Source organism: Schistocerca serialis, chromosome 3 (assembly GCF_023864345.2).
Source record: "Schistocerca serialis cubense isolate TAMUIC-IGC-003099 chromosome 3, iqSchSeri2.2, whole genome shotgun sequence".
NCBI lineage: Eukaryota > Metazoa > Arthropoda > Insecta > Orthoptera > Acrididae > Schistocerca > Schistocerca serialis.
In genome coordinates this window covers 826,231,362-826,253,327 of record NC_064640.1, presented here as the reverse complement: position 1 = coordinate 826,253,327, position 21,966 = coordinate 826,231,362, and the positions used below count along the sequence as shown (strand labels likewise).

Sequence of the window (21,966 nt, the reverse complement as noted above, 5' to 3'; positions counted from 1 at the left end):
CAACCCCATGACACAGGGATTATATCCCTGTGGCAGACCAAGGCCCAATCCAAGCACCCAGCATGTTCTACCCCCATCACAACCACTGCATCTGCCGCAAAACAGCATTGGCACCATTAGTCTATTTTGTGTGTGTGTGTGTGTGTGTGTGTGTGTGTGTGTGTGTGTGTGTGTGTGTGTGTTATACTCTAACTCTTCAATGGATAACTACAAAAGTCTGCAAGTGTTATTTCTTTTGTCTGTGCCTGTCAACATCCCAACACTTCTGCTTTTCATCGAGTGGTCTTTAATCCTAAAGTTTAAGTTCTTTATGTGATGTAAATTTCAACAATTCCATTTCAACTAGTTTTCCACTATAATTATTAGCTTTTTACCTCCTTATATGAAATACCCTTGTTTATGACAATGTGAACTTAAGTTTTCTTCTTGAAATATAAAAATGGATTGTTATCACATCAAGGAATTAGTTATATTTAAAAACAAAGATGATGTGACTTACCAAACGAAAGCGCTGGCACGTCGATAGACACACAAACAAACACAAACATGCACACAAAATTCTAGCTTTCGCAACCAGCGGTTGCTTCGTCGGGAAAGAGGGAAGGAGAGGGAAAGACGAAAGGATGTGGGTTTTAAGGGAGAGGGTAAGGAGTCATTCCAATCCCGGGAGCGGAAAGACTTACCTTAGGGGGAAAAAAGGGGTATACACTCGCGCGCGCGCGCGCGCACACACACACACATATCCACCCGCACATACACAGTGTCACAGTTTTGTGACTGTGTATGTGCGGATGGATATGTGTGTGTGTGCGCGAGTGTGTGCCTGTCCTTTTTTTCCCCCTAAGGTAAATCTTTCCGCTCCTGGGATTGGAATGACTCCTTACCCTCTCCCTTAAAACCCACATCCTTTCGTCTTTCCCTCTCCTTCCCTCTTTCCTGATGAAGCAACCGCTGGTTGCGAAAGCTAGAATTTTGTGTGCATGTTTGTGTGTCTATCGACGTGCCAGCGCTTTCGTTTGGTAAGTCACATCATCTTTGTTTTTAAATATATTTTTCCCACGTGGAATGTTTCCCTCTATTATATTCAAGGAATTAGTTATATAGTAATATCTACATCTACATCCATACTCTGCAAGACACCTGATTGTGTGTGGCGGGGGGTACCTTGAGTACCTCTATCGGGTTCTCCCGTCCATTCCAGTCTCTTATTGTTCGTGGAAAGAAAGATTGTCAGTATGCCTCTGTGTGGGCTCTAATCTCTCTGATTTTATCCTCATGGTCTCTTCGCGAGATATTCGTAGGAGGGAGCAATATACTTTTTGACTCCTTGGTGAAGGTTTGTTCTCCAAACTTCAACAAAAGCCAGAGCAAACAAACAAAGACCAACACGCATCAATTAAACAATCAGAGGAAAACGAAATCTTAAGACAGCCACCAGAACAAGCACAAATAGAACACAAAGAGACACACGTGTTAGATATAGAAGAGAAATTTCAGCTGACATATATAGAATACAAAGACACAAATACAGACATCAGACCATTCTTGCATAGACCGCCAAATAACCCACAAGTCGAAACAACAATAAAAACTATCAACAAAATCATACACAACACAATAAATGAAAATACAACTATGGAAGAGTTACAACTACTGGTTTATATAGGAGCACTCACTACACTAAATATACACACTAGGCAGAGATCAGAACAAACCAATACACAGAAGAAACCCACAAAATCAGCATGGCAACACAGGCTACAGATCAGAATAGAAAAACTGAGAAAAGACATCGGACAGCTAACACAATTTATAAGAAATGAAATATCAGACAAAAAACGAAAAAGGTTAGGTAAAATCTCACAACAAGAAGCAATAGAGCAATTAGATGAAAAGAAGCAGAAATTACAAGCATTGGCCAAACGACTTAGAAGATACAAAAAAACGGAAAATAGAAGGAAACAAAACCAAACGTTCAACACAAACCAAAAGAAATTTTACCAGACAATAGATAACACACACATTAAAATAGACAATCCACCAAACATAACAGACATGGAACACTTCTGGAGCAACATACGGTCAAACCCGGTACAACATAACAGGCATGCACGATGGATACAAGCAGAAACAGACACATACAAGATGATACCACAAGTGCCTGAAGTGATAATTTTGCAACATGAAGTCACCCAAGCAATTAATTCTACACACAATTGGAAATCCCCTGGAAATGATAAAATAGCAAATTACTGGCTAAAGAAGTTCACCTCAACACATTCCCACCTAACTAAATTATTTAACAGTTACATTGCAGATCCATACACATTCCCTGATACACTTGCACATGGAATAACTTATCTGAAACATAAAGATCAAGCAGACACAGCAAACCCAGGTAAATATCGCCCCATAACATGCCTACCAACAATCTACAAAATATTAACTTCAGTCATTACACAGAAATTAATGACACATACAACACAGAACAAAATTATAAATGAAGAACAAAAAGGCTGCTGCAAAGGAGCACGAGTATGTAAAGAGCAACTGATAATAGATACAGAGGTGACATATCAAGCTAAAACTAAACAAAGGTCGCTACACTACGCATACATTGATTACCAAAAAGCCTTTGATAGTGTACCACACTCATGGTTACTACAGATATTGGAAATATACAAAGTAGATCCTAAATTGATACAGTTTCTAAACATAGTAATGAAAAACTGGAAAACCACACTTAATATTCAAACAAATTCAGATAACGTCACATCACAGCCAATACAGATTAAGCGTGGAATATACCAAGGAGACTCATTAAGTCCTTTCTGGTTCTGTCTTGCTCTGAACCCACTATCCAACATGCTAAATAATACAAATTATGGATATAATATTACTGGAACATACCCACACAAAATCACACATTTGCTATACATGGATAATCTAAAACTACTGTCAGCAACCAATCAACAACTCAAACAATTACTAAAGATAACAGAAGTATTCAGCAATGATATAAATATGGCTTTTGGAACAGATAAATGTAAGAAAAATAGCATAGTCAAGGGAAAACACACTAAACAAGAAGATTACATATTGAAAAACCACAGTGACTCCATAGAAGCGATGGAAAAAACAGATGCCTATAAATATCTAGGATACAGACAAAAAATAGGAATAGATAATACAAATATTAAAGAACAACTAAAAGAAAAATATAGACAAAGGCTAACAAAAATACTGAAAACAGAATTAACAGCAAGAAACAAGACAAAAGCTATAAATACTTATGCTATACCAATATTGACCTACTCATTTGGAGTAGTGAAATGGAGTAACACAGACCTAGAAGGACTCAATACACTTACATGTTCACAATGCCACAAATATAGAATACATCACATACATTCAGCAACAGAAAGATTCACATTAAGCAGAAAGGAAGGAGGAAGGGGATTCATCGACATAAAAAACCTACATTATGGACAGGTAGACAATTTAAGAAAATTCTTTCTAGAACGAGCAGAAACTAGCAAAATACACAAAGCAATCACTCACATAAATACATCGGCTACACCACTGCAATTTCATAACCACCTTTACAACCCTTTAGATCATGTAACATCAGCAGATACGAAGAAAGTAAATTGGAAATAGAAAACACTACATGGCAAGCACCCGTATCATCTAACACAGCCACACATCGATCAAGACGCATCCAACACATGGCTAAGAAAAGGCAATATATACAGTGAGACGGAAGGATTCATGATTGCAATACAGGATCAAACAATAAACACCAGATATTACAGCAAGCATATTATTAAAGATCCCAATACCACAACAGATAAATGCAGACTTTGCAAACAACAAATAGAAACAGTAGATCACATCACAAGTGGATGTAAAATACTAGCAAATACAGAATACCCCAGAAGACATGACAATGTAGCAAAAATAATACATCAACAGCTTGCCTTACAACATAAACTTATAAAACAACACGTTCCCACATACAAGTATGCACCACAAAATGTACTGGAGAATGATGAATACAAATTATATTGGAACAGAACCATTACAACAGACAAAACAACAACACATAACAAACCTGACATCATACTCACCACTAAAAGAAGAAAGTAACACAACTAATTGAAATATCCATACCCAATACAACAAATATACGAAAGAAAACCGGAGAGAAAATTGAAAAATACATCCAACTGGCTGAGGAAGTCAAGGACATGTGGCATCAGAATAAAGTTGACATCATACCAATTATATTATCAACTACAGGAGTCATACCACACAATATCCACCATTACATCAATACAATACAGCTACATCCAAACTTATATATACAATTACATAAATCCGTAATTATTTATACATGTTCAATTACCCGAAAGTTCCTAAATGCAATATAACATACACCGTACAGTTAAAAGGAAGTGACACTTGATCAAGGTCCGCGTCACGTCCCATTTTTAACCAGACTTAACGTCTGAGAAAGTAAAGAAATAATAATAATAAAAGTATTTACGCACACCAACCATTCAAAGCCACTCAAGAAGTTCCTAACTGCTGATCTTCACAAGGAGATCATGTGATGATATAGGACTAAATCAGAACTACACTAACTGAGTTCCTTACCTTCATAAAAATTGATTTTGTTACAACTGGGATATCATATGATAGATGATCACAACCTGGGTCAAATGGTTCTTTCAGATAACTACCATGCTTCGCAGCACCCAGGGCAATCAGTTCATCAGGATTTACACTACATAATAACTCTGAATTGGGAAACATTTCTGAGACAGATTGCTGAATTATCGGGATTTTCGCAGATCCACCGCACAGGAGCACCTAAAAGAAATATTTCAGAATTCTGTAGTACACTCATAACATTAGTAGAAATAAGAAAAGGTCTGGAAAGTTAAATAGACATCCAAGAGGGAGCTTATGTAACTAGAAACATAAATCTTACTCTGGTCAATATAGTAATTCTTAAACAATTCAGTGATGTGTAATCAAACAATGGAAACTCCAGAAAAGAATATCAGCAATGTAGGAAAAGACAGATTGCTACTTACTGTGAAGAAGAAACAACAAGTTGCAGACAACACAATTAAAAGACACTCACTTATAGCTTTTGGCCACAGCACACACACACACACACACACAGCCACCATTTCCAGCATCTCGGGCCACAATGCTTACGGTAAGTAGCAATCTGTCAGTAATTTGTAAGCTATTTAGCATAACTATAACAGAGTCATGCTGTTTCACTTTATGGATCATTCTGTCCCAAAACTGATGCAGAACAATATATTTCAATAACCAGGTGCTACAATGATGCATCCGTCAGGAAACGAATTCTTGTATACAAATGTTGGAAAACAATAGCGCGCCATCCACTAAGACAAATCTCATACAAACATTATACAAAATCTCAGGCAGAATCATGGACGTATATTAAAGGTGGATGATGTACAAAAAGTGCAAATGGATGATGAGAGATCATTCATTTACTTGCTGTACAAAAATAAGAGAACGGTTTGCTTCAATTTGTATTTCGTCTTCATTACAAGAAAACGGAGACACTAGTATTTGAAGAGATCATAACAGAGGTGAAATGATATGTAAAGTAGCACACTTTGTTTGACAGAAACAGCTTTGTGTTTCACAAGTGAGTCAATGGAGGAGCAGCAGCAATGCTAGACAATTTGCAGTATGGTATCACTTATAAATCCTCATGCTCTCTAGAGACAGCATCACAATAAGCATGTGCAGTGCAACAAAGAACAACAATTGTATGATGCCTCTTCCCCATTGACTCACTGAACAGTCAATCACAAATTTATTTCAAATCAACTATACCTGTTACCAATAAGGATGAGAACAGCTTCATGTGTAAGACATCTCAAAATATAAACACAAAAGGTATAAATCTGACAGAAAAAACTACTTTACAAGACAAATAAATGTTAGTTTGAGTTGATATCTTCCTTCTAAACGAAGCCCAGCAATCTACGTACATCACAAAAGACACAATATACAGAATATACTGTATGAGCTACAAAAGGTACATGGCCTAGCCAAAAGAGCAGCCAATTTTCCTTTATATGAGTGTCAATGTGTGCTGGATGTACATCAGTGCACATGACCATTTTGATATATGTCATGGCATTCACACAGCAAACTCTCCACAGGGTATCTACTGTAGACAGTGGAATAAGTCTTATAACATTGGAATAGAACAATTATGGAACACACAGATCTCTTACAGGGTGTATACGGGGACAAGGAGAAAAAATTCCTGGATCTCCCAGTGAAAAATACATTTTCTCCCGTGTGAAAATACACTTTTTCCCTGTTAAGTGACATTATACTTTCCGTCAGAACTGTAAAACTTGTCAATCCTTTGAACGGATATGGTTTTATACAGCAGCATAGAATTTCTCAGCACTTTACAAAATGAAACTCAGGGGGAAAAAAACACGTTCTCGGAAGATCTTTGATGGGCAGCAACATGTATGCTGCATATTTTTGTATTAAGAAAGTATAAATTCGAATTCCACCAAAGAAAAAGTTGATGGCTTAAGTTAATATCCATAGTGTTGCTACACGAAAAGCAAAGCTTTCACATAGAATATTTGTCTCGAATATTAATAAGCTACAGGAGAAGCTAAGCTTTCACATATAATGTTGATCTGTTCAGTGCATGTTCCACTTTAAGATACATCACACAAATACGCCAGTAAAATTTTTAATACCGACATAAATCTCTGATCTTCTGGGCTCAAAATTCTTCTAAATGGCTCGTCATCAAGGAGTTGATTTTTAAATGAGAGCAAACACTCTGCGATTTAAGAAATTCATTGTACATTCTTGCACATAGTTCCTTTTGCGTAAAAGGAAATTTACTTTGAAAATATCGCTTTTCGAACCGCAATTCTCAATATTTTCCTGCGACCTGTTAAAAATAGATTCATTTCAGCAGTTGCCAGAGAGCACCAGATAAGAGGCGTCACCATGCTTGCACAGCTACGGTGACGTAGGAAGCCCGTATGTTCGTACATTTAAAACATTAAAAGATCTTTCTTACATTATGTCATAAGAGAAACAAGACATCAGAGGACACACCAAGAGCATCGGAAGTTCGTGAACCATACTAAAAAGCATAGTTTGACTTAAAGCGCACATTCGCATGTCCAGATTCCCAATGATGTAGGCCTCAACCTCATATTAAGCTTTTCAGTGTGGTTTTCAGGATGTAAATTTTCTTGGAGTACCAGTACTGTATTATCTCATGTTTGGATCTTTATTATGGCATAATTCCGTACGTGCTAGAAGATGGAATCGTGCACTTGAAATGCAGTGGACAGTTGAAACTAGCCAATGGAGTGGAATTAAACACTGCGTGTCAAATTTACTGCCTCAGCAGGAAAGCTTAATAAAAGCCAAATTTCTTTAGAAAACCGACAAAAATAACTACACTGTTCTGCAAGGTGATTAATGCTTGACTGTCAGAAAGGTGGAAATAAAATAAATTCTGAAACTAGTAACACATTTTGGCCTACCATAATTATGTGAATGTATTTTAATTCACTTGATAGCTCCCAACCACAGAAATCTGTCTTGTTTTCATTTGACGTGAGAGCAGTAAACGAAGAGGAAACACAAAAATCACTAAACGTAAACACGTGTCACGTAGAGACCCTCCACTATAGCTCAGACTGCTCTGCACACATAAAAAAAAAAATTTTTCAAAAAAGTTCATTTTGTAGCGCACATCTTTCTGAAGAGTCTGATACATAAAACATATATCTGAGAGGAAATGTAAGAGATGTTATTTGGTCTTAAGTGTGCCGAACTGCAGTGCCACGCCTCTTCAAACAACATTCTTATACCACAGATCACTGTATTTCGCTCTGTGTAACTCAAAGGTGTATATTTTGTAACGGATCCCATCAAACTATTTCAGGACTGTGGAAATTAAAATTCCTGTAGTGTCTCTCCTTCTCCCAGTCAGTCAGTTTGATATTCTGCCCCTCTTATTTTTAAAAAACATGCAATTAATACTGGATGGGATTATTTGTAACCAGGAGAACGAGGACTATTCACAAAATCAGGACTCTTTATTACCTATTAGCTAATAACTTGCTCTTCTGTGTGACATAAAATTAAATATAGGATACCTAAAACCAGTAAAGACAAGAGACATGCAAGACAGTACACATTACTTCAATCCTTAAGTCCTAGTGATTTTTCTCTCTAATCTTGCTACAGCTTTACATGGTGTGCTTTCCTTTCTGCGAAAGAGCTATTACCTCATCAAAGTTTGTCAAACATTTTGCTACATGATAAATCGAAATGTCGTCTAATACTGAAAAAGCTGTTAATACAAATAGTACCCAAGAATGGTGTGGTTTCTCAATCTAACTACATCTGTTTTGTCACTGTTTCCTGGATAAAACAAAATAGGCCATTCCAATACTGCAGCAATTGTAACACACACCAAATAAGGAAGACTGTTTTGGCAATAATGATCATTTTTATATTACAGCAATATAATTCACAAAGTAGCAACACAAAATATCTATTTTCCTACTACAATCAAAAAGCTTTATGTTAGGAACTAGTTTCAAATTTCATTCATATGCTCCAGTTTCATGCACGAGAATAAAATTTTTTTATGAATTTGGAATCGTCATATTCTTCCATAATTTGTGTGATGTCCCCATTTCTTCTCCTTCCTCGTACTAACAAACAATCTTGTCATCACTAACTCTGTAACTATTCCTACTACTGTCAAAACTCATTCTCCGTTTAACTTTACTAACCCTGCCACAATCACTGGTTTAGTTATCCAGCGATTATTCTCCGGTTAGGTGTTAGTATGTGTTCGTACAATGCATTTTCCGCACTACTCCCAGAATGGAACTTAAGCAGCTGCTAGCTCGTGACTACAACTGGCCCTGTCTAATGTAGTGATGTGGCCAAAAATTTTCCGTCAAAATTCACTTTCTTGGATACACCGAGAAGGTAATACATAAACTTTCTTACCTGTTATTCCTGTTAGTCATTTATTTCAACTCTGCTAATCTGAATCTATGGATTTCGCTAGTAATTATAACAACGCTGAACATTTGCAAACCAAATCAACCACATAAACAAGCAGCAGTTGGCATTCACCGGTTCGGCTTTATTCCGCTCAGCTCGTATAGCCCCGTCCCGTTTTGTCTGGAGGAAAGTTCATGTCTAGATGTGATGAGGATTCCCCTGGCAGAGATATCATGTACACTATGCACGCATTCAAAAATCAACTTAGAATGTGTTCAAAAATGTCCAAAAACCAGCAGAGGTGCATTTCAAACTCATATGAACAATCGACAGACCGACGTGCGCTGGATGCTAGGTACTTTGTAAAAGCTTTTTTCCCCCTCAAGAATATGAATCTGCCCTCTCCCCCCACAACTGTTGCCCGGTTCAGATACAACTGTTTGACGCCCCCCCCCCCCCCCCTCCACCAGATCCAGGACTGCTGCGCACGCTCGAATGTGGCAGCTTGGGCGCGCCAGTAAATTTTTTCCAGGTACCCCATGTGGCTGGTTGCTGCTACTGCTGCTTGCACAGCCAACAGCCACATTTCTGTAGCCAGAAGCGGGAGAAGGTATTACTCATACGCGTGTCCACGAGCCCGCTCGTAACTACTTAAATGAATCAAATTTAAACAGTTGTGTCGTCACACTCATCGCAGGCAATTCGTTGTTATGAAGCATTGCATAGTCTTCCTACAGCCTTTAACACATTTTGCTGTTGACAGACGCTTGTACGTGCACTGTGTTAATTTATATGGTGCATTTCCTTTGCAATTTAAGTTTTATTTTCATTTTTTCTCTCGTTCATGTTTTAATGCTGCAGTATTATTCTGGAGTAGTGGGATACAGTAATATCCTTTGTTAGAGTATTGGTTCTTACCAGTCAAAGTTACACAAATTTAACTGGAAACTAAAACAACGAAAAATTTCCAGAATTCTAAAAAATTCCCTGGTTTTTCCTGGTTTTCTCCCAGATGAACAAATTCCCGGGTTTTTCCCAGATCTCCCGGTTGTCCCGGGTCGTATACACCATGTCTTACAGATTGGGGAAAACAGCAACAGTATAGAAGATGCCAACATAAAATATGTTTAAGATCAGGTCAACTGCTTTAGGAATGGCAAGGGAGTGACAGACTGTCTGTCAATGCCAGTGTCACCTTCTGACATGAAGAACCACTTTCAGGATTAAAAATTTGTGAAAAGTAGACTCTATAAATGACAACTGATGAATTGTGCATTACCAAATGTGCTCCACATCATTGCCCTGGAAAAAGATGGCAAGCAGATATTTTGCCTGCTTAAAGGCAAAATTCATGGAAATCTCTGGAAATTTAATTACTGTGTAATTCTTCCTTTGAATCACACCGATATGAAATGAAACCTTGTGCTTGCAGTTTAGTATGGAATCAAAGTGACAACTGATGCAATAGCACTCAATGTCCTTCTCAAAAACCACAAAGAAAAGAAAAGGAAGATAATAGATTGCAATGTACCGTTCATTGTAATTAGAGAGAGAGAACACAAGCACAGATATGATCAAAATGAGGAAGGAAATAGGACAAGCTTTTCTGTAACGAACAATCCCAGCAAATGCTATATCTATTTCAGAAGGTGAGAGGGAGGGACTATGACAACCCTAAATGTGAATGGCTCGATGTCGATTTGAATTCTGGTCCTTCTGAATATGAATCCAGTGTGCTAACTACAGTGTTCCCTGGTGCAGGGTGGAGTGGCTACGAGCCAGCACGGTGCAAACAGGCGACGGAGGCGAGGTGGGAGCCCGAGAGGTTCCAGGGAAAGGCAGCTGCAAATCTAACAAGTTCTTACATTGAGGCATCTCAGCTGCTCGATAGACTCTATCAGTGGCCAGCTGGCCACTGAATTCCACTGTGCTGGCTGCTCACATTCCACACAATACTGATGCGGCTTTTGCCCCGAGCGTTTGCAGCATGTTCTTTACGATGCTGTGTGGCCCCGGCTGACACCCAGCTGAGTCACAGTAGGGGATGCCTACCATGTGAAGATGCCTAGTGTGGATACCTGCTGCACTCTGAGCAGTGGTCAGCCATGCTACTGGAGATGACCTGGTGTAGTCCACTGCAAATTGGGACTAATTGTGGGGAGGGACTTAGTGTATAGAGCTGTTGTCCATCTGTGGCCTCAAACCAGTGACTTTTTATTGGCAGGTCCACGTGGTATCCTCATTTGGCAAAACCCTGTCGCCCCAATTCGGCTGCAAGACTAAGAATAAATCCATTACAAAAATTACTTGTACTTATTGTCAATAGCAGTGCACCATTCATTCATGCATATGCAGCACTATCAGTCACGTATCCAAAAAATCCACTGCCACTGTCAGTTTGGACAAATGCCTTGCCCTTTGCTGCATTAGTATATGCAGTACTGCTGAGTTCACTGATTCAACAAGGTAATCTACATCAAAACACTGCACTGGCCTTGTTGAATTATTACAGTGACAACATCCCGTGCTCGCCTGCTTTCATAGCTGTGGCAATGCACTGCTCAGATTTACTCTAATATGGCCATACATGAGAGTTGAGATAAACTTGGGTATTAAAAAAAAAAAAAAAAAAAATCCAACCCAGTGGGTCAAATTTAGTTTTTGTGGGTTTTATTGTTTTTTCTATTTTTCACATTGACGATAGTTCAATTAAAATTCCTATTATTAACTTATTCAAAATGTAACCCATTCTTACAATTACTTTATTAGGCCCCTTTTCTTGCCCTGCTAGCACTGCATCCATTGAGAGGATCTTCTCCACCTACTGGCTTGTTTGGTCAAAATTAAGAAATAATTTAGGAGAGAAAGGACCTGACAAATTAGTGAAGATCTAAAAAATTTCTGCATGCTTCAAAAAGAATGTACTTTACATTCATTATTTAAGTTTTTTTTCTGGTAGTGTAAATGTTATTTATCTGTGTGTCTTATATTGCAAGAAAAGTTAAATACAATATTAATTAAAAAATTCTTCCGATATTAAATAGTTGCCTCGATGGCTTCTTTGAATTTGAGTAAGGCTAACTATATTGTGTTATACTACTTTACAAGCGCCCCCCCTTACACACGCGCGCGCGCACACACACACACACACACACACACACACACACACACACACGAACAAGACGCACCATTTTCATATCACACTACTTGTTTGTACAAATTACAAATAAATTTTATACCCAAAACAACTAGCAAGTTGCTGACGTGTTAGATACGGCATCAAATCTTTCTTACTAAGCTGCTTATTGCTATTTGCTTAGAAGTCTTCTTTTTGCACTTGTTTTCACTTCGGGCAATTTAAACCTTCATGGCTTGTCCCAGTGCTTCCTTTTCTCTTAATCCTAAATTTACACCTACTCTACATTCACACTACAAAGTTATACTCTCACTCTCTCTTATGCTCTATGGATCTAGTCTACTAAAACCTGGAGTATTGGTGTTTTATGCTGATGACTGGCTCTCCACCTCAAAAGAATAAAAGCTACACGCACCAGAGTCAGAGCCACTGTAGCACTTGGTACTGCAGCACTCACAATCATTGTCATATGTCGTCATCCTTCTCTGAAATGCTCTACGTGTTGCATTAAGTGCTTGGATGAAATGACCCCTTCCTGCACAGCAATAAATCATTCCAGGGAATGGATTAGGTCAGGTTCTAGAGTTTGATTAATAAATTTTACATTCTGCATTGGTAACAACTCTAAAGGCACATGCAGCAATTACAACTTTGTCTGTGAGATGTTCAATTGCACAATTCTTGTAATTGTGGCTAGTAGATGGAAGGTTCACCCTCTTATGTCGCATGTAGTAACATTTACTAATAACCTACTTACCATTTTAAAGTTCAATCCGTCTGGCCTCCATGAGCTTCCCCTGACTTCTATGTATTCCAAAGGCTCGATACGTGTTCACAAATTGTTATTCAGTGTGTTTTTCTGTCAATGGGTGACCGACGATATGGTGTGCCTGTGTCGTCTGCACTGAGGAAACTTTATAATCTTCTCACACCATGATGAGCTGCTATGCAATTACAAGAGGTGGTTTGCTAGCTTCAGAGCATACAGTGGAGCTGATCATAAAAGGTTTGGTGGCCAACACTATTTCCGCATGATTGACTGCTTCACAGGTTTTCATCTAGAATGACTGAGCATACTGACACATCAGACAACCATAATCAACTTGAGACCAGGCAAAATGCACTATAAAAAAAAAGAGCTCTTAAGTTCTGCCTACTTCCCATATTCTGTGACCAACATATCTAAAAATACTGAGTGCTTCCAGAGTTCACTCATTTTGCTTTCTTACATACAGCAGCACAGCTTGCGACAGACTAATCGGAGCTGAAAATCTTGACAATTGAACTGAAGCAGCTAAGACATATGAACTAATATTCTCATTTATTTGCCTTGCACTTGCTGCTGGTATACACTAGACAGCAATACTCATGGTAAATAAAAGAAGAAGTGAAGATTAGGGTCTTATAGCCCACCAATGACAAGGAAGTGAGAGTACGAGCTCAGTGTATGCAGGTATCGGGAACGAAATCGCCCACATCCTTTTCAAGGGAACCGTTCTGGCATTTGCCTACATTTATTTGGAGAAATCACAGAAGTTTAAATTTCACACTGTGTCCCGGATGGTTCAGTGGTTACTGCACCTGTCTAGTATGCAGGAGAGCCCAGATTTGAGTCTCGGTCCGGTACACATTTTCGCTCATCGCCACCAATTCCACTTAACGTCCTGCGGCAGCTGACAGCAGTTATCCCCCTTCAATTTACATATAATTTTTCATAGCTGCAGATTCTGCACCGTGGTGTCTGTCACACACACACACACACACACACACACACACACACACACACACACACACACACACAGTGTTTCCTAACAGGATAACAGGATACATAGGTAAGTGAAAAGAACTGGAGAATAATGTAAAATCATCATCACCACCACCACCACCACCACCACCACCTTGCATCTGTGACATACAATGAAGAGCCAAAGAAACTAGTACACTTGCCTAATATCGTGTGGAATGTGTGGTTCATCCATAAAGGAGACCAAGTATAGAATACTAGTACAACTCATTCTTGAGTACTGCTCGAGTGTTTGGGATCCCCACCAGGTCGCATAAAAGGAAGCATCGAAGCAATTCACAGGCAGGCTGCTTGGTTTGTTACCAGTAGGTTCGATCAACAAATGATTATTACTAAGGTGCTTCGTGAACTGAAATGGAAATCCCTGGAGGGAAGACCACATTCTTTTTGTGAAATACTATTGAGAAAAGTCAGAGTATCAGCATTTGCTGCTGACTGAAGAATGATTCTACTGCCATCAATGTAGTACATTTTGCTTAAGGACCATGACAATAAGATAAGAGATATTACAGTTCATATGGAGGCACGTAGACAGTTGCTTTTTCCCTTGCTCTATTTGCAAGTGGACAGGAAAGGAAATGATTAGTGTTGGTACAAGGTACCTTCTGTCATGCACCATAAGATGGCTTGCCGAGTACATATGTAGACATAGAGCTTGAAAATTCACCTGAAAGTATGATGCTATTGTCATAGCCTTGAATCACTGACACAGAAGAGCAATACAGTATAATAAAATAAAATAAAAAATAAGAAATAGAACATGAGCATTATCACAAGAAGAAACACCTGACTCAGAATTGTTACACAGTGCAAAAGGGAATGGTAAATGGGAGGGTTGGGGGCATGGAAGGGTATGAGGGACTGGGGAAGGGATGGAGAAAGGGTAATGTTGTAAAATGGTAGTAACTCTACCAGATGACTCACCTTGTTTATGTCTCTGCAATCGATACCTGCTTGGCTCAGTGCTTCTTCTATGGGGGCAGTGCACATTTTCACAGCTGCACTAATCAAATTTTCAAATCGTGCTCTTGTAACATTGTAGCTAAAGTCTGTTCCTTCACACAAAGACTCAATAAAACAATGAGCTGTACTCATTGTGGACAAAATGTGTTTGCACTGCTCTGCAGCATTGTACAATTTAGCCATAGCACGCCGACTATCATTTGGATCCAACTTCCATTTCCTGCAATAAGAAGAAAGTATTATGTTTAAATGGCCCACACATATTGAATAATGGTATCACTAGTCAGTCTTCCTTCTTTTATTAAAAAATTGGAAAGCAAACAGTTAAGGTTGTTATAGTAGTTTTTCACCACAACAACTGCTCAGTTTTTGATGTGTTCCAATAAGAAACTCTATAGTAGAATTAAGGGAACTGATAATTACATATCAAAAAGATAGATTACTACTCACCACATATGGGAGGTGCTTGGTGGCAAACAGGCACACTGAAAGAAGACTGTTTGACACTGTAAGCTAAAATACTAAGTCCTTTGTCAGATGTAGACAATCTCAATCTCTCTCTCTCTCTCTCTCTCTCCTCCCCGCCCCCCCTCCATCTACACACTATGGCCCAATGTCTCCACTGTTTAAAAATACACACATTTAGACTGTATCTCTTAATACATGGTGTTCTGCATTTATTGTAGCACCACAAAAGGCAGAGATGACAAAAAGGGGGGGGGGGGAATGAAATGGCAAAACTTAATTGCGTGCTGGTTCACAGCCACCATAAGAGGCTCATACCAATTGATAAGACCCAATGATTTAACAGGATATTTAAGGTACCTAGATTAAAAGACAGCCAAGTCCATTTCTTTTGAACATGGACTTCCAAGCTGCATTAAAGCTTCCATAAAATGTGTACACGTTATTAAGTAAAACGCAATAATATCCTTCAAAATCAATGACGAGTCTATTCAAAAATAACGTCAAAATTGCATTTCAATGCAAAACGCCCAGCTTCAGAGACAATCGCTTCAAAAACTAGTCAACTAACTGTAAAGTTCTTACAAGTCCGTTATATAGGAGACCATGTTCATATAAGCAGACACCTGACTGCACATGAGCATGGAAGACAGTGTTGTTCGGAAGTGGATTTTCTTTAGTTTTGAGTCTAAATATCCTGATATCTGTGACCTGATTTTATATAGGTTACAAACAAATATTCTGTTATGGAATATCATTCATATAAGTGATAAAAACATTCTCTTCCCTGGAAACGGGAGGGGGGGCAGGCAATAGTGTATAGAACACTTGTGAGACCCATTATTGAGTACTGCTAGAGTGTTTGGGATCCACATCAGGATGGATTAAAGGAAGACATCAAAGCAATTCAAAAGCGTGTCGGTAGATTTGTTACCAGTAGGTTCAATCAACATGAAAGTATTGCAGAGATACTTCGTGAACCCACATGGTAATCCCCGGAGGAAAGCTGGCATTCTTTTCCCGAAACACTACTGAGAGAACTTAGAGAATCAGCATCTGCAGCCAACTGCAGAACAATTCTACTGCCACCAACATAGCATCACATATGGACTGCACAGACAATGTAAAAGAAATTAGGACTCGTATGGTAGCATATGAACAGTCATTTTCCCCTCACTCTGTTTGCAAGTGGAACAGGAAAGAAAATGACTAGCATTCGTACAAGTTACCCTCTGTCGGGCACCATTAGGTGGCCTGCAGAGTATGTATGTAGATGCAGAACAGAGGAGGTTGCAAGGTATTATGTTATTTCTTTCTCAGTACAGGAAATTTTAATGACCAACATAATTTTTTAAATTTTCGTTTCTTCTAAAAATACCACGCAAAGCCTGCTCCTAGCAGCTGACTGTTGTTGTTGTTGTGGTCTTCAGTCCTGAGACTGGTTTGATGCAGCTCTCCATGCTACTCTATCCTGTGCAAGCTTCTTCATCTCCCAGTACCTACTGCAACCTACGCCCTTCTGAATCTGCTTCGTGTATTCATCTCTTGGTCTCCCCCTATGATTTTTACCCTCCACGCTGCCCTCAAATACTAAATTGGTGATCCCTTGATGCCTCAGAACATGTCCTACCAACCGATCCCTTCTTCTGGTCAGCAGCTGACTATCTGAGCAATTTAGACAGAAGTCTGGCACTGAACATAATGTCGTGGCTTTGAAGGTGTCTTTCCTGTGGTGTTACCACACCATTGGCATTTGTAGCACCACATTAGATTGGGTACCTAAAGTTTTACTTTTAGTATAATAAATAAAACCTTGATGAGTTCTAGGATAGCCAACTGAATGTTATGGTGAAGGCAACAGTTCTCTACAGTTCACCTTTCACTTACATCATCAAATTCCTCTCTTCTGTTATGCTTCCGATTCCCCACTACTTTTTCAGTTCAGCAGTGTCAATGTCCATGACGTCCCTACAACTTACAAGGCCTTATGGTAGCTGAGGGTATCGTGTTTTTCTACTCCACAACAAAGACATTCTGACAAGATTGTGCCTTTCAACAATGATCAAAGTTCAATTTCCTGGTGCAGTTCCAGAGGGTTTTGGTGACTGCTAATGACCCACCCGTAACATGGAGATATTTCTTTCGTCTTAGTTGGGATCCACATGCATTCCCACAAACAGCTTGGGTTCTGTACAGTCCACCCAGATAGAGGGCACTGACTGCCTATGTAGGTGTTATAAAACTACGGTGTGGCAGGTTCACCTGAGGTTACCACTAACGACCATTTCGCCTCAATGGTCATCCATCCTATCAGCACACATCTATAAGGTCTTTTCTTCTTCTTCTTTTTTTTTTTTTTTAGAGAGAGGGAGGACATCATGTTTCAATTGTCATAGCCATGTAGTGTACCAATTAAGTGAACCTGGCACAAATAATGCTGGGCAAGCCAGTAATCAACAGACTGCACAAAGAGTGGCCTAGTTGGTTGGTTTAAAAGAGTGAGGAAGGGACCAAACTATGAGGTCATCGGTCCACTGTTCCAAAGGAAACAATGCCACAAGGGTGAGAGTAAGACAATGAGACAAGACCAAACAGAATGAAAGGAAAAATGACAACGACTGAAGGTCAACACACTTAAATGGACAAAAGGGGACAAGAAAACCACAAAAACGCAAACAACAGGTAGAAGATCTTAAATCAAAAAAGCACGTTACCATGGCTGGCTGACAATGAGGACAAAAAGGAAAAGCCAGCCACTCTGCAACACATTAAAACCCCCACCCTGAAAGCACGAGGGTGGAGGACACACAGGGATGAAGGACATGTGCTAAAACTTGGAGAAAATGATAAAACACACCCTCAAGAATAAAATGTAAAACTAAAGCTGCTGTTGAGGCATTATTGCCCAACACTGAAGGTAGGGTGCTGGGAAGGTTAAAAGTCCGCTGCAGAGCGGCGGAAAGTGAGCAGTCCAGCAAGAGATGGACGACTGTCATTCGTGAGCCACAGTGACACTGAGGTGGGTCATCACGAAGGAGGAGGTAACCATGAGACAGCCACGTATGGCCAATGTGGAGCCGACAGAGAAACACAGAGTCCCTGTGAGAGGCACGCACAGAGGTCTTCCACACATTCGTAGTTTCCTTATGGGCACGCAGAGGCACGCACAGAGGTCTTCCACACATTCGTAGTTTCCTCAAGGGCATGCAGCTTGCTGTGCGTACTGAGGTTATGCCATTCTGTCTCCCAAAGCCACAAAACCTTGCGGCGTAATACTGAGCTCAGGTCAGTTTCAGAGAAGCCGATCTCCATAAGCGGTTTCTGCATAGCCCGTTTAGCCAACCTGTCGGCAAATTCATTGCCTGGGATTCCTACTTTACCTGGGGTCCGGACAAACACCACTGAATGACTGGACCATTCCAGGGCATAGACGGACTCCTGGATGGTCGCTACCAAAGGATGATGAGGGTAGCACTGATCAGTAGCTTGTAGGCTGCTCAAGGAATCAGTACACAGGATAAATGACTCACTTGGGCATGAGTGGATGTGCTCAAGAGTACGAGATATGGCCGACAGCTCTGCAGTGAAAACACTGCAGCCATCACGCAAGGAATGCTGCTCTATATGTCCTCCGTGACCATAGGCAAAGCCAACATGACCATTAGCCATCGAGCCAATGGTGTAAACCACTTCGTGGCCCCAGTACATGACGAGAATCGAAGCTGCAGCCTAGATGTACACGACTGAGGTGTTCGTGAATGAACCTCAAGTGTAGGTGGTGAAGGCAACAACTGAAGTTCAGACAGAAGGGTTTGAACACGAACTGCAAGTGTAAGCCCTGACCTGGGCCGCCGATGCAGGAGATGAACCGCCACGGGCAGGAAAAGGAGACCGAAATTCAGATGCGCAAGAGAACTACAAACGTATGCAATGTAACTGGAGAGCAACTGTGCACGCCTAACCTGCAATGGAGGGACTCCGGCCTCCACCAGGACACTATTCACCAGACTCATCCTAAAAGCATCTGTCACTAGGCAAACGCCACAGTGGTGCACTGGGTCGAGCAAACGCAATGCTGAGGGTGTAGCCGAACCATAAACCACACTCCCATACTCAAGGCGGGATTGAACAAGGGCTCTGTAGAGCTGCAGTAGCGCACAGCGATCTGCACCCCAATTGGTGTTGCTCAGGCAGCAAAGGGCATTGAGGTGCTGCCAGCATTTCTGCTTAAGGTGACTGAGGTGAGAAAGCCAAGTCAATCGGGCGTCAAAAAACAGTTCTAAGAATCGATATGTCTCCACTACAGTGAGTGGATCGACATTAAGGTGAAGTTCTGGTTCCAGATGAACAATACAACACCAACAGAAGTGCATTATACACGACTTTGCGGCCGAAAACTGGAAACCGTGGGCTAGAGCCCATGACTGCGCCTTGTGGGTGGCGCCCTGTAGGCACCACTCAGCAACACCAATACTGGTGGAACAGTGTGAAATTCAGAAGTCGTCTGCATACAGGGACAGTGGGACGGATGGCCCTACAGCTGCTGCTACACCATTAATGGCCACTAAAAATAGAGATACACTCAATACGGAGCCCTGCAGGACCCCTCTCTCCTGGAAATGGGGCGAACTATGGGAGGCATCAACCTAGACATGGAAAGTATGAAGTGACAGGAAATTTTGGATAAAAAAAACAGGAGTGGGCCTCTGAGACCACACTTGTATAATGTGGCAAGGATATGATGTTGCCAGGTGGTGTCATACGCTTTTTGTAAATCAAACAAGACGGCACCTAGGTGTTGGCATCTGGAAAAGGCTGTTCAGATGGCAGACTCTTGGGACACAAGATTATCAGTGTTAGAGCAACCCTGGCGGAAGCCGCCCTGGCATGGAGTCAGTGGACCACGTGACTCCAGGAGCCAACACAACCACAGACACACCATACACTCCTGGAGCTTACAAAGAACATTGGTGAGGCTGATGGTCCGATAGCTATCCAATTCAAGCGGGTTTTTACCGAGTTTAAGCATCGGAATGATGGTGCTCTCCCACCACTGGGATGGAAAGACGAGACGCAACTGATCCGATTGAAGATGACAAGGAGATGTCACTTGTAGTCAGATGAGAGATGTTTAATCATCTGACCATGGATCTGATCTGGCCCAGGAGCTGTGTCAGGGCAATGTGCAAGGGCACTGAGGAGCTCCCACTATGTAAATGGGGCGTTATAGGGTTCACTGTGGGGTGTAGCGAACGAGAGGGCTTTCCTTTCCATCCACCGTTTCAGGGTGCAAAAGGGGGGGGGGGTTAGATCGCCGAAGCAGAGCCTCAAGCATAGTGCTCAGCAATCGCATTAGCGCTGGTTGACAACACACCATTGATGTTAATGCCACGGACATCTGTTGGGATCTGGTACAAAAAAGACGTCTGATCTTCGTCCAGACTTGGGAAAGTGACGTACGGCATCCAATGGATGAGACTTATCTCTCCCAACACTCCTCCATCCGTAATTTGATAATCTGGCGAACGCTGACAAGGAGCCGCTTAAAGGCTATGAGGTGATCCAGGGAAGGGTGCCACTTATGCTGCTGTAGAGCTTGCTGATGCTCCTTAATTGCGTCAGTGACTTCTGTCAACCACCAAGGGGGCATCTAAAAGAGCGAGGGATTGCGTTTCCTCTGCATTAACGACTGTTGTAGTCACCTGCTCAACCATCACACCCATGTTACCCTGTGGGGGAGAGTCAATGGTGCCCGCAGAGGTGAAAGTTTCCCAGTCCACCTTGTTTAAAAACCCATCTTGATAAGTGACCGTTGGCCTGATGCCAGGGCAGTGACAGGAAGATGGGGAAGTGGTCACAACTGCACAGGTCGTCATGTGCTCTCCAGTGGACATATGGGAGACATCCTGGGCTGCAAATGGATAAATCAATGGCTGAGTAACTACCATGAGCCACAATAAAATGTGTGGTGGCCCCAGTATTTACGAGGAAGAGGTCGAACTGAGACAGTAAAGCTTCGACATCACTGCCTTGTCCACTAAGTACGGTGCCACCCCACAAGGGGTTATGGGTGTTAAAATATCCAAAAAGTAGGAAAGGTTTAGGGAGTTGATTAATCAGTGCAGCTAATACATTCAGGGGTATTGCACCATCTGGAGGAAGATATACATTGCAGACAGTTATTTCCTGTGTCGCCCTTATGCTGACGGCCACTGCTTCAAGAGGGGTTTGAAGGGGCACTGTTACACTACAGACTGAGTTTAGGACATAAATGCAAACTCCAGCTGACACACTATTATAGTTGCTACGGTTCCTGTAATATCCCTTATAGCCATGGAGGGATGGGGTCCGCACTGCCGGGAACCAGGTTTCCTGAAGTGCAATGTAGATAGCAGGTGTCAAGCTTAACAGTTGCCGTAGCTCAGCCAGGCGGTGGAAAAAGTCATCGTGATTCCACTGAAGGATGACATCATGAGACTGGGAAATCAGTACCCAGAACAATCACCTCTGGCCGTTATAACGG

The 21,966-nt window shown here is 40.9% G+C and overlaps 1 protein-coding gene across 1 annotated transcript in view; it reads right to left on the bottom strand.

Annotated features, from left to right (window-relative positions):
- The window catches only part of LOC126470784 (heat shock 70 kDa protein 14-like), a 200,319-nt gene that overhangs the window by 23,487 nt on the left and 154,866 nt on the right, over positions 1–21,966 (bottom strand). Inside the window, exons 6-7 of the mRNA XM_050098793.1 lie at positions 14,940–15,198; positions 4,660–4,875 (exon numbers count right to left, since the gene is read on the bottom strand). Coding sequence (XP_049954750.1) covers positions 4,660–4,875; positions 14,940–15,198 — 475 coding nt within the window. The remainder of the gene's footprint in view (positions 1–4,659; positions 4,876–14,939; positions 15,199–21,966) is intronic.